Source organism: Schistocerca americana, chromosome 1 (assembly GCF_021461395.2).
Source record: "Schistocerca americana isolate TAMUIC-IGC-003095 chromosome 1, iqSchAmer2.1, whole genome shotgun sequence".
In the NCBI taxonomy this organism is placed as follows: domain Eukaryota; kingdom Metazoa; phylum Arthropoda; class Insecta; order Orthoptera; family Acrididae; genus Schistocerca; species Schistocerca americana.
The window spans coordinates 678,317,652-678,332,097 of record NC_060119.1 but is presented as its reverse complement, the minus strand read 5'-3'; the positions used below and the strand labels follow the sequence as shown (position 1 = coordinate 678,332,097).

The window sequence follows — 14,446 nt, the reverse complement described above, 5'->3', positions numbered from 1 at the left end:
CTATTTCTACGGCACATTACCAGCTTCTGTCCTGTACCATAAGCCATCGCCTGTCCTCCGTACCGCCTCCACAAATTTTTTTGAGCAATATTGTAAATTTTTTTTTGGCTATGAGACACTTTTCCTTCAATCTAATCTATGGAGCTTCTATATATTTCAAAATTACTGGATTTAGGCTTTCCTAACTTCTTTAATATCTGAGCTGGGGTCTATTCTTCTGGGTTTTCCAGGGATTCCCTGTGAAGGCCAGTTCCCAAATGGGTAGACCTTTTTCGTAATTACACCAATCTACATATTCCCTGGTTATGTACTCGGGATGCGGGTATACCCCAGTACATGTAAAAGCTACAGCTTAGGTATTCTTGTAACTTACTGTCTTAACATGATACCCATACTCTCTATAGTAAAATTCTATTAATTCAAAATATTCCTCTTTTGAATAAACAACCCAACAATTTTTTCCTGTTAGCTCGCAAAGTGTATTATCATTAACTTTGCTCGCTGCGAGGGGCAATTGTAATATCCCTTTATATTCGACGTATTATTCTGATACAATTCTACCCTTGAATGACGTTTACAAAACTTCTATCTCCATACTCGCAGAATCCATGCGCAAAATAGTTTCATACAGTAGCTATGCCATGAGCGCATAATTATTCTTTGTATTACTCTCTCTGGTGGTTGTTGTTAGAAAAAGCTTCCGAGATTGTCTTCGTGTCGATTAGCCTGAGCTTTGTTTTTGACGAACTGTAATCTGATTATTGAGATTTATGACAGAAGATAACTGATACGAACTGTACGATTAAAAGGGAAATATATATATATTGCTCCTTCATACAAAAGGTGTGTATTTGACATTTGAGAATTAATGATATACATCGATATATTGCGTAGTTGTTAATCAGAAGGGAACTTCCGAAAGACTGGATACGAAACTGAATTTAATAATCCAAGAGCTCCATTACTTCTTCGGAAGGTTAAACTTCATCAAAGCCAAATATCCGCTTAATCTGAGGTTTCCCGACTGATTATACAACGCTCCCAAAATTACGAGGCATTTTATTTGTACAGACTGGCAGACTGCCGCAAAGCACGAGCCTGCAGAGAAGAAGAATCATCGCCTTATTTCATTCTAACAAGTAAAATTTCTGAATCATTTGAGTGAATGAGCTATGACTGTGTTTCATATTATGAATGACTGATTGCTTGAACGAATTGAGAGATACATAATCACGTAGATTTTTAGATCACCTAAAACCTTGCTAAATAAAAGTTTTCTTTTCTAAAACCACTGTCGAATTATCTCCTGCAAACTTTTCTACACTGTATACTCGTAGAATTTTGAACGTAACTTTGTGTCACCAGCATCTTCAACATCAACTGGTTTCTCTCTCCGTCTCAAGGCATTGTTTTGACGCTAATGCTTTTGTGAACCACATATCTGTAAGTGTGTACAGTCAACGTACTACTGTAATCTGCAACCAAAATGTCATAAAACGGCCCAGTTAACGGAGTTCGCGTAGGCGATTTATCTTTAATGAAAGGCTGCCGCCTTGACTGCTTTGGCTATCTGAATATGCTTCTCATTTGACCCAAATTCTCAACTTATTGCTTACTAGTTAGTACTGTCCCTGTCCATTTTCCTTCTTTGCTCGTAGTATTTCCTGTATTCGGCCAAGACGTTTGGACGCTATCGTGCGTCTATACTGACGATATCATAGCAGTCAAGGTTACAGACATACTGCACATGGTGGTCATAAAAATGCCGTAAAGCTTGTAGGATGTTGTGGGGAATGTCGTGCAGAAAAACAATTGTTAAGAAAAAATTCGGTAAGTTGCGTTGTTATCGACTTCATGATCATCGACGTTAGCCAGTCAGGCCATTGTGCACGCAAAGTCAAGTGACCCACCAGATACAATTAGTCTCAGTTTTTCTCATAGCATAGAGGATGCCACATGAGACTGTTCAGCCTTTGGCGTGGGTTCGATTGTTTGTTCAGATTTAGGAAACAAAACAAAGAACACGTTTGGTGATACTGTCTCTGGAGGACTGCTTGAACTTGCACATACATCGGCCTCATTCTTCTAACTCCAGTGCCAGATGACTAGGAAACGGTGCAACTTGCCAAATTATTTTCTTGCTCAGGACAACCTACCCTGCAAAACCCTTACAAACTTTACAGACTGTTTCTGACCACCCTCTATATATGTCATGTGTTCTGTCACACATGTCCTCCTGAACTGTCAACAGTAGTATTGCAAAGCCAGCACCACCCCACTCTGCACTGTTGCCATATTCATTCCAGACGGAATGGAGCACCACCCCACTCTTCATGGTTATCAGATTTTAAATCCCCCACTTAACCTATTGTTCTGTTCCATGTTACACCTTTTCTTAGCTTTAACATATTGTTCAGTTCTCACCCCACTCTACATTTCCAAATTTATAATCCCCCTTAGCCTACTGGTCAGTTAAGTGGCTCTACATGTCACCACCTCACCCTCTTGGAAATTCCCAGCCTTCTCCCTCCCAGAAATCCTGAACAAGTTTTGATATCAAATTAATTGACTAATTATTTAAATTTATCGAAAATTAGTGGGAAATAGCTCTTTTGGATTACAACATCATGGATTTTCCTTGTACAGTTATGTCAAAATCCTTACTGCCTGAGCTGGGATTCGGTCCCACAATGCTTCAGTTCTTCAGCTCTTCTGGAAATATTGACACACGTTTGATTAATATAAATGTCTTCTCAAACTGAATGTAGTGTATGGAATACTGTTTATTTAAACAATTTGTGGAAATCAAGGTAGTGCGAGGAATATTTAAACAATTTGTAGCATTATTTTTTTCTGATCCACGAAGAATCCTGTCAACATAAAACACTAGTCATTTTCATTTACTTCTGCAAATACAATACTTGCACTGCAGCTGCACCGCAAGTGGGCCATGCCACACCACGTGCCTCAAAACTGTAGTCAAGCTACACACCAAAGAGCCATTCACTGGGCTCCACCAAACAAAAGCAGCTGGTACTGACATCTCTTTGATACCAGACTCACTTCCTACTTCTACCCCCCCCCCCCCTCTCTCTCTCTTCCCTTCCCTCCCTCTCCCATCCATCCTCGTCCCTATCCCCTGTCACCCATCATGCATACGTGGTGATTATTGTTGGTGCATATCTCTGTTCACACTCTTCCGTTGCTATGGAACAAAGGCATTCCAGAAGAATTAGGTAGCTTCTGTCATGTGCTACAAGAAACCACAATAATCTCTCCTTTGTACTGGACAAAGTAGGGGATACCTGGGAAACGCCAGATCTTCGGAAAGCGTTGGGCTGCAGATGTTTTGGAAACAGTTCCCTTACTCTGTCAAACTGATTGACTAATTAATTAAAATCTTTTTAAAGCACTATGGAACTGGTGACATTCGATGATGAGTCAAGTATCGGAAATACTTCCTCCTGACGACACTGGTACTGGAAATATCAATTTCTCACATAATTCTATATCCTCCTACGACTGAATATGATCTTTTATTTAAAATCTTCTATACCCCTTACAGCTATGGATGCAATAAATTCACAAATGGTTCAAATGGCTCTGAGCACTATGGGACTTAACATCTGAGGTCATGAGTCCCCTAGAACTTAGAATAACTTAAACCTAACTAACCTAAGGACATCACACACATCCATGCCTGAGGCAGGATTCGAACCTGCGACCGTAGCGGTCGCGCGGTTCCAGACTGTAGCGCCTAGAACCGCTCGGCTACACCAGTCGGCATGTATTCACAGTTTTCCATGTCAAATCTATACATCTATAAATCTATACATCCACCCACATCATTTTCTGTACACGTGCCAGAACACTGACCACAGTAATTTCATGTTCCAACAAGATAACAATTCCAACTATCATTTATGTGTGTAGCATCTGGAAAAGCTGCAGTATGTCCACACCCACATCACCTATACTCAGGCCTCAGACCACTGAAGCTTTGCACTTGACATACACGTTTCAAGCCGTCATCTAACAGGTGGCCAAGCCGCACAATAACCCTGGATTCAGTGTGGGGCGGCGGTGGGATGGGTGGACTGCTGTGGCCTGTCGTGGGGTTGTAAACGACTGAGAGCTACGGTGGGACGAAGCCTTTCTGTTGGTTTTAGGTCCCCAGTTCAATACACAGCACACAAGCGTTCTGTCTGACCCAAATTCTGAACTTAACATACATCATCAAGTAGCCTCTCTGTTCATTTCCCTCATTTGCTCGCAGCATTTCCTGTACTACTGCAAGAGGTTCGCACCCTTGTGTGCATTTGCACTGAAGATATTTGCATTATATCTGCATGTACATACATACTCCGCAAGCCACCATACACTGCATCGTGAATGGTACCCTGTACCACTAGTAGGCATGCACAAGCTGTCAGACTTACAGATATACTACACTCGTGTAGTGTCTGTTCTGTAGGACATGTCATGATACTAAAGTGAGTGTTTGTCGTGAACGTCACGCTGTTATTTACTAAATACTTTTAAAGGATAAGTAAGTGAGTTTTTGTAGTGATAGTGAATGTAAATATGTGACCCTTCTTTACAGATTTCAGCCTAGTATGAAAGCAGTACTTTTCAGCAGTTAGACCTAATTCCTTTATGGTCCAGTTGCGCATACAGTTGACCAAGATCTGAGAATTTTAAACTGTTACTCACACTTATCCATTATGAGAAATACAAATGTCTTGCATGTAGATTGTAGTGATCTTCCAGTTCTTCTCGGCATGCACCTTACACAAAGCGCTGGTGCTTTCCGGGTGAGTGAGACAGCATTGGCAGAAAAAGATGCTGTTAAGGGAAAAAATGGTCTCTTCGGTAAGGATTGCGGCATGGATAGAAGAATAAGATGAACGATTCTTTTGTTCACCCCACTGTTATTTTGTTGACCCAGCTGCTAATTAAACTGGGTCTCGTCAAAAACTTTGTGAAAACAATGGGCAAAACTACACGCGGATGTATGAACTTGCGAGAGAATTTGGCAAGGATCAGAGAAGCAAATATGAAGGGAGAAACATTTCTAGGACTAAAAATTATGGATTTAATGTGTAATGAATATTTTATGTATTTGTTAAGTCATATTTAAAAAATGGCATAACTATCTTTGAAAAGTGTTTGCAAGAACCTTTTAGGCAACCACAAGGCAGAGAACTATCGCGATATTTTGCAAAAACTATTGAGATCATACTATCTTATGGGATGTAGTGCGTCATTTAAAATGCATTTCTGTATGATCATTTGGACCCATTACCAGGTACGCTTGGCGTCTTTACTGACGAACATATGGAACGAGTTCGCCAGGGAATTTCTCAAATGGAAGAATGTGATCAAGGCAAGTGCAATACTACACTGTAGTCCGACTACCGCTGGTCCTGAGGAAGCGAATGTCCTGAGGCAAACAGTGGCATGAATTTGCTAAGAAAATATTTTGAGGTATGATTCTTTACTTTCCCCTACTCCTGTTTTGCTCATTCCCTTGATTCGTTTGTGAACTGATGTCTTAAGAAATGTATTCTTGAGTTATCGTGTCATTTTTCCAGATATCAGTAAATAGGCTTTATAGCATTGACAAAAACCATTATTACATCAAAACTGAAGCCGATACAAAAATTAGATTTGGATTCAGTGGCACATTATTTTTCCAGAAATGGTGCATATTATTCCTGTAACCAAGGAAAGATTTACAGGGCTATTACAAATGATTGAAGCGATTTCATAAATTCACTGTAGCCCCATTCATTGACATATGGTCACGACACACTACAGATACGTAGAAAAACTCATAAAGTTTTGTTCGGCTTAAGCCGCACTTCAGGTTTCTGCCGCCAGAGCGCTCGAGAGCGCAGTGAGACGAAATGGCGACAGGAGCCGAGAAAGCGTATGTCGTGCTTGAAATGCACTCATATCAGTCAGTCATAACAGTGCAACGACACTTCAGGACGAAGTTCAACAAAGATCCACCAACTGCTAACTCCATTCGGCAATGGTATGCGCAGTTTAAAGCTTCTGGATGCCTCTGTAAGGGGAAATTAACGGGTCGGCCTGCAGTGAGCGAAGAAACGGTTGAAGGCGTGCGGGCAAGTTTCACGCGTAGCCCGCGGAAGTCGACGAATAAAGCAAGCAGTGAGCTAAATGTACCACAGCCGACGGTTTGGAAAATCTTACGGAAAAGTCTAAAGCAGAAGCCTTACCGTTTACAACTGCTACAAGCCCTGACACCCGATGACAAAGTGAAACGCTTTGAATTTTCGGCGCGGTTGCAACAGCTCATGGAAGAGGATGCGTTCAGTGCGAAACTTGTCTTCAGTCATAAAGCAACAATTTTTCTTAATGGTGAAGTGAACAGACACAATGTGCGAATCTGGGCGGTAGAGAATCCTCACGCATTCGTGCAGCAAATTCGCAATTCACCAAAAGTTAACGTGTTTTGTGCAATCTCACGGTTTAAAGTTTACGGCCCCTTTTTCTTCTGCGAAAAAAACGTTACAGGACACGTGTATCTGGACATGCTGGAAAATTGCCTCATGCCACAACTGGAGACCGACAGCGGCGACTTCATCTTTCAACAGGATGGTGCTCCACCACACTTCCATCATGATGTTCGGCATTTCTTAAACAGGAGATTGGAAAACCGATGGATCGGTCGAGGTGGAGATCATGATCAGCAATTCATGTCATGGCCTCCACGCTCTCCCGACTGAACCCCATGCGATTTCTTTCTGTGAGGTTATGTGAAAGATTGAGTGTTTAAACCTCCTCTACCAAGAAACGTGCCAGAACTGCGAGCTCGCATCAACGATGCTTTCGAACTCATTGATGGGGACATGCTGCGCCGAGTGTGGGAGGAACTTGATTATCGGCTTGATGTCTGCCGAATCACTAAAGGGGCACATATCGAACATTTGTGAATGCCTAAAAAAACTTTTTGAGTTTTTGTATGGGTGTGCAAAGCATTGTGAAAATATCTCAAATAATAAAGTTATTGTAGAGCTGTGAAATCGCTTCAATCATTTGTAATAACCCCGTATTTTTGTTGGCCAGTGTGTTTCCACTTTGCAGTGGAATATGTACTGTTCTGAAACTTCCTCGCAGGTTAAAACAATGTGTTAGAACTGGAGTGATATCTCATCAGGTTATGGCGCAGACCTTCTACGATGTTTCGAAGGCAGGAGGGGGCCACTGGTGGAAGTTGTGAAGGCGGCTGGTGAGTCGTGATTGCATAGCTCAGTCGGTAGAGCATTTGCTCGCAGAAGACAAAGTATCCAGGTTCGAGTCCTGTCCTGCAAGTAATTTTAATCTGCCAGGAAGTTTCAGATGTTTCGCGTTCCAGTCTTGGTTAACGTAAAGGTGCAAGTATTTCCGAGCAGAAAGAGTACTGAAGGCTATGGCTGACCGCGAGGTGGTTGATCAGGGCGGCTATCTCGAGCGCCACGACGCGGATGTCCTGCGTCGCCTGGAAGTAGTTGACCTCGCCGTCCCACTGCACGATGAACACGTTGCACGGCTCGCGCTTCAGGAACTCCACCGCCATCTCCTGCGGAAAGAAATAGCAGTCAGCAGCTGTCAGTTTCACTACTCGTCATTCTTTCTCAGTTCATTACACATTGCTAACGTAGGGGTTGCAACGGCGAAGACGGAAAGTACTAAAGCTTTCGTTATCAACCACAAAAATATTGTCTTCTCGTCTTTTCTGTTGAGAACTAACACTTTATCATGGCTTCTTTGAATATTAACAGATCACGATCTGAAACTAAGCTGAACCACTAGCGTAAGTGAGAATTTGTGTAGGCTTAGATCCAAGAGGGGCAGGAAATGGACGAATAAGCCTTGTTGTTGTTGTGGTCTTCAGTCCTGAGACTGGTTTGATGCAGCTCTCCATGCTACTCTATCCTGTGCAAGCTTCTTCATCTCCCAGTACCTACTGCAGCCTACATCCTTCTGAATCTCCTTAGTGTATTCATCTCTTGGTCTCCCTCTACGACTTTTACCCTCCACGCTGCCCTCCAACACTAAATTGGTGATCCCTCGATTTCTCAGAACATGTCCTACCAACCAGTCCCTTCTTCTAGCCAAGTTGTGCCACAAGCTCCTCTTCTCCCCAATTCTATTCAATACCTCCCCATTAGTTATGTGATCTACCCAGCTAATCTTTAGCATTCTTCTGTAGCACCACATTTCGAAAGCTTCTATTCTCTTCTTGTCCAAACTATTTATCGTCAATGTTTCACTTCCATACATGGTTACACTCCATACAAATACTTTCAGGAACGACTTCCTGCGCTTAAATCTATACTCGATGTTAATAAATTTCTCCTTTTCAGAAACGCTTTCCTTGCCATTGCCAGTCTACATTTTATATCCTCTCTACTTCGACCATCATCAGTTATTTTGCTCCCCAAATAGCAAAGCTCCATTATTACTTTAAGTGTCTCATTTCCTAATCTAATTCCCTCAGCATCACCCGACTTAATTCGACTACATTCCATTATCCTCATTTTGCTTTTGTTGATGTTCATCTTATATCCTCCTTTCAAGACGCTGTCCATTCCGTTCAACTGCTCTTCCAAGTCCTTTGCTGTCTCTGACAGAATTTCAATGTCATCGGCGAACCTCAAAGTTTTTATTTCTTCTCCATGGATTTTAATACCTACTCCGAACTTTTCTTTTGTTTCCTTTACTGCTTGCTCAATATACACATTGAATAACATCGGAGAGAGGCTACAACCCTCCCTTACTTCCTTCCCAACCACTGCTTCCCTTTCGTGCCCCTCGACTCTTATAACTTCCATCTGGTTTCTTTACAAATAGTAAACAGCCTTTCGCTCCCTGTGTTTTACCCCTGCCACCTTTAGAATTTGAAAGAGAGTATTCCAGTCAACATTATCAAAAGCTTTCTCTAAGTCTACAAATGCTAGAAACGTAGGTTTGCCTTTCCTTAATCTATTTTCTAAGATAAGTCGTAACGTCAGTATTGCCTCACGTGTTCCAACATTTCTACGGAATCCAAACTGATCTTCCCCGAGGTCGGCTTCTACCAGTTTTTCCATTCGACTGTAAAGAATTCGCGTTATTATTTTGCAGCTGTGACTTATTAAACTGATAGTTCGGTAATTTTCACATCTGTCAACGCCTGCTTTCTTTGGGTTTGGAATTACTATATTCTTCTTGAAGTCTGAGGGTATATCGCCTGTCTCATACATCTTGCTCACCGGATGGTAGAGTTTTATCAGGACTGGCTCTCCCAAGGCCGTCAGTAGTTCTTATGGAATGTTGTCTACTCCCAGGGCTTGTTTCCACTCAGATCTTTCAGTGCTCTGTCAAACTCTACATGCAGTATCGTATCTCCCATTTCATCTTAACCTACATCCTCTTCCATTTCCAGAATATTGTCCCCAAGTACATCGCCCTTGTATAGACCCTCTATATACTCCTTCCACCTTTCTGCTTTCCCTTCTTTGCTTAGAACTGGGTTTCTATCTGAGCTCTTGATATTCATACAAGTGGCTCTCTTTGCTCCAAAGGTCTCTTTAACTTTCCTGTAGGCAGTATCTATCTTACCCCTAGTGAGATAAGCCTCTACATCCTTACATTTGTCCTCTAGCCATCCCTGCTTACCCATTTTGCACTTCCTGTCGATGTCATTTTTGAGACGTTTGTATTCCTTTTTGCCTGCTTCATTTACTGCATTTTTATATTTCCTTCTTTCATCAATTAAATTCAATATTTCTTCTGTTACCGAAGGATTTTTACTAGCCCTCGTCTTTTTTCCTTCTTGATCCTCTGCTGCCTTCACTACTTCATCCCTCAGAGCTACCCATTCTTCTTCTACTGTATTTCTTTCCTCCATTCCTGTCAATTGTTACCCTATGCTCTGCCTGAAACTCTGTACAACCTCTGGTTTAGTCAGCTTATCCAGGTCCCATCTCCTTAAATTCCCACCTTTTTGCAGTTTCTTCAGTATTAATCTACAGTTCATAACCAAGAGATTGTGGTCAGAGTCCACATCTACCCCTGGAAATGTCTTACAATTTAAAACCTGGTTCCTAAATCTCTGTCCTGCCATTATATAATCTATCTGATACCTTCTAGTATCTCCGGATTCTTCCATGTGTACTGTCTTCTTTTATGATTCTTGAACCAAGTGTTAGCTATGATTAAATTATGCTCTGTGCAAAATTCTATCAGACGGCTTCCTCTTTCATTTCTTACCCCTAATCCATATTCACCTACTACGTTTCCTTCTCTCCCTTTTCCTACTCTCGAATTTCAGTCACCCATGACTATTAAATTTTCGTCTCCCTTCACTACCTCAATAATTTCTTTTATCTCATCATACATTTCATCAATTTCTTCATCATCTGCAGAGCTAGTTGGCATATAAACGTGTACTACTGTAGTAGGCATGGTCTTCGTCTCTATCTTGGCCACAATAATGCGTTCATTATGCTGTTGGTAGTAGCTTACCCGTACTCCTATTTTTTTTATTCATTATTAAACCTACTCCTGCATTACCCCTATTTGATTTTGTATTTATAACCCTGTATTCACCTGACCAAAAGTCTTGTTCTCCTGTCACCGAACTTCACTAATTCCCACTATATCTAACTTTAACCTATCCATTTCCCTTTTTAAATTTTCTAACCTATCTGCCCGATTAAGGGATCTGACATTCCACGCTCCGATCCGTAGAACACCAGTTTTCTTTCTCCTGATAACAACGTCCTCTTGAGTAGTCCCTCCCGGACATCCGAATGGGGGAGAATAAGCCTTACGAATCTAAAATAAACAGCTTTGAAGTGAATAGTGTGTTGCTCCACTCCATGTGGCATAGCATGCGCGGATCCTCCGTGCTACACTTTCCATGAGGTGTCTGATATGCTGCCTGCCCCATTCTTCGATGGTGACCTTGTTGCGTTCATCGAGTATGTGAGGAGTCTTCCTGTGACAATGCACTGCAGCTTTCAACTGGTCCAAAGAATACTCAGCAAGGTTAATTTTAGTAGTTCCATTTCGATGAATCCCGCCTCGTGCTAGAAAGTGGGTACAGTCTGATCGTAAATTATCGCATAGAAAGACTAACCATCGCCGAAATGTGGACTGTAGCTTTGGACTGTAACTTGGAAGATCCTATCTCGATACTGCAGAGCCCTCAAATAATCATCGATATTGATGAGAGTCGTCTGCCATCTGCACATAATATCAGAGAAAAACATGAAAGAACCAGAATGGGAGTGAGATTTTCACTCTGCAGCGGTGTGCGCTGATATGAAACTTACTGGCAGATTAAAACCGTATGCCGGATTGAGACTCGAACACGGGAGCTTTGCCTTTCACAGGCAAGTCCTCTGCCAACTGAGTTACTCAAGCACGACTCACGACTCCTCCTCACAGCTTGAGTTCTGCCAGTACCTCGCTCCCTACCTTCCAAACTTCACAGAAGCTCTTCTGCGAACCTTGCAGAACTAGCACTCCTGGAAGAAGGTAGGAAGCGAGGTACTGGCAGAATTGAAGCTGTGAGGTCCAGCCATAAGTGGTGCTTGGGTAGCTCAGTTGGCAGAGTACTTGCCCGCAAAAGGCAAAGGTCCCGAGTTCGAGTCTCGATCTGGCCCACAGTTTTAATCTGCCAGGAAGTTTCATGAAAGAACCATCTCCCACCCGAATCCATAGACTGTTGGCCTGACACTTTCATTGCTACTTGGCCCACTCAACAATCTTCTACAACAATCAACATGCATCTGAAAGATCTTGCCCCTATCAATGAAGGCAATCCTGCACCGTTAATATGGTTCCATTCCAGGTGTTTCCTTGCCCAACTACTTCGTTTATCATGGTGCTCGGGGATTTGTACTTTTGTTCATAGTGGTCGCCTACAAGCCAAAAAGGTCCTGTGGAGATGGATCCATACTGTCAAAGTCAACACATCCCTCACAGCTCAGATGCAGCAGTGAAATGTCATTCCACTGTAGACACTCATCAAACTTCTAGTTAATAAGTTAATTAATTAAAATGATGAAGGAGAGAAATAACCTGGTGCAATAATGTGTAGAATTTTATTAGAGTAAGTTTGATGAAAACAGCATCGTCACGCACGTTGTAGATCATGGGATATTTCAGTTTTAATGAAGAACTGCAGTTATAATTCTGGGGGCCGTGCGGAGGCAGGTAGCTACCACAGTCGAATTGGTAGGGCTGGAGGACGCCCAAGGACGCCACGTCATCATGGCAGGCTTCAGAGCGCGGTTAAGGAAAGTTTTGAAGAACTGATGTAAGGATACAAAAACGCACAAACTGAAAGGAAGACAGTTCCCGAGGACATATATCACTTGGAGTTCAGAAGATGGACGAGTCCAAGGAATGGACGGCTGCGGAAATACTCCAGCAACAAAACGCGTTTTCATAAGAATAATAATGAAGCGAATTTTTTATCAAAGATAGTTCCTAAAGTGTTACCACTGGAGGAACCGATTTAGGACTCTACAATAAGGCAGAAAAGTAATTGATATAGTGGCTTGTCTGATGTAGATTCGAAAGTTAAAAGTATGACTGACAGACGATTGTGTTGAGTAGAGCATGTCGATATAAGCGAGATCAGACCCATATCAGATGAGAGTCCAACTTAGTTACATCATAAGCTTTGTATCTGTTTAATTCTTGTTAAATGAACAATGGCATACATTCACGTAGACAGTGCTTTTAATAGATGTGCTGGTGACAATATCTAGAAACCTAGATGGTTGTGGTTTAACTGAACAACTCTAATCGCGCGTCATACATCATCAGACAACCAACTGTCAGTAAGTGAGATGCAGCTAATTATTCATTTGTATACTGGTTCGATACTGCTCTATATTGTCGACAATGGCCACGTAGTCAAGACTGGAGGGATTAGCGTAGATTGTGTTCTGGACAAATCGTCTGCCTTATTGCCAGAAGATTCCAAAACTATCCTCATGCGTCGTGTTTATGTCCCTCGTGGCAGAACAGCAAAGTGATGGTAATGTTATGAGCGAGTAGGGTTTCGACACCGTTCCTCACAAGCGTCTTCTAATCAAACAGCGTGCCTACGGAGTATCGCCTCAGTTGTGCGACTTGATTCGTGATTTCCTGTCAGAAAGGTCACAGTTCGTAGTAATAGACGGAAAGTCATCGAGTAAAACAGAAGTAGTATCCGGCGTTCCCCAAGGAAGTGTTATAGGCCCTCTATTGTTCCTGAACTATATTAAAGACACAGGAGACAATCTGAGTAGCCGTCTTAGATTGTTTGCAGAGGATGCTATCATTTACCGTCTTTTAAAGTTATCAGATGATCAAAACGACTTGCAAAATGATTTAGATAAGATATCTGTATGGTGCGAAAAGTGGCAATTGACCCTGAATAAAGAAAAGTGCGAAGTTATTCACATGAGTACTAAAAGAAATCAGCTAAATTTCGATTACGCCATATGTCACACAAATCTTAGGGCTGTAAATTCAACTAAATACTTAGGGATTACAATTACAAATAACCTAAATTGGAACGATCACATAGATATTATTGTGGGTAGAGCAAACCAAAGACTGCGATTCATTGACAGAATACTTAGAAGGTGCAACACTACGCTTGTCCGCCCTATACTGGAGTACTGCTGTGCGGTGTGGGATCCACATCAGGTGGGACGGACGGATGACATCGAAAAACTACAAAGAAGTGCAGCTCGTTTTGTATTATAGCGAAATAGGGGAGATACGTGAATTGGAGTGGCAATCATTAAAACAAAGGCGTTTTTCGTTGGGACGGGATCTTCTCATGAAATTTCAATCACCAGTTTTCTCCTCCGATTGCGAAAACATTCTGTTGGCACCCACCTACATAGGGAGAAATGATCATCACGATAAAATAAGAGAAATCAGGGCTCGCACGGAAAAATTTAAGTGCTCGATTTTCCCGCGTGCCGTTCGAGAGTGGAACGGTAGAGAGAGAGCATGAAGGTGTTTATTGAACCCTCTGCCAGGCACTTTATTGTGAATAGCAGCGTAATCACGAAGATGTAGATGTAGCTAAATTCGGTAGGCTATAGTTGTTACGTCAGTAGGAATTAGTTTCTGTCTCGTAACCTCCCTAAATTCTGCTGAGTGCTAGTGTCTACTTTGCATTAATGCTGTAAATTCTGTACATGAAGTTAACTGGAAGACAAAGGGCCTTGGCAATGTGATGAATGTTATCATATTAAGTTGTTTTTGTAGTTAGGAAGGTTCAGTTAGGAAGGTTCAGTTAGGTGCACAGACGGGTGTAGGGCTTAACTGCTGCTGCATCATAAGTAAGGACAAACGAGGGACGCGGTATCTAGTGGTAGGTCTGTACTGAGAAAAAATCCTGGTCAGCTGTTAGATCACTGTTTACCGCCACACGCAG

The 14,446-nt window shown here is 42.0% G+C and overlaps 1 protein-coding gene across 1 annotated transcript in view; it reads right to left on the bottom strand.

Moving 5' to 3' along the window:
- The window catches only part of LOC124590650 (pancreatic triacylglycerol lipase-like), a 181,746-nt gene that overhangs the window by 162,403 nt on the left and 4,897 nt on the right, over nucleotides 1–14,446 (bottom strand). The window contains exon 2 of the mRNA XM_047131669.1: nucleotides 7,448–7,588. Within this exon, the coding sequence (XP_046987625.1) occupies nucleotides 7,448–7,588 (141 nt within the window). The remainder of the gene's footprint in view (nucleotides 1–7,447; nucleotides 7,589–14,446) is intronic.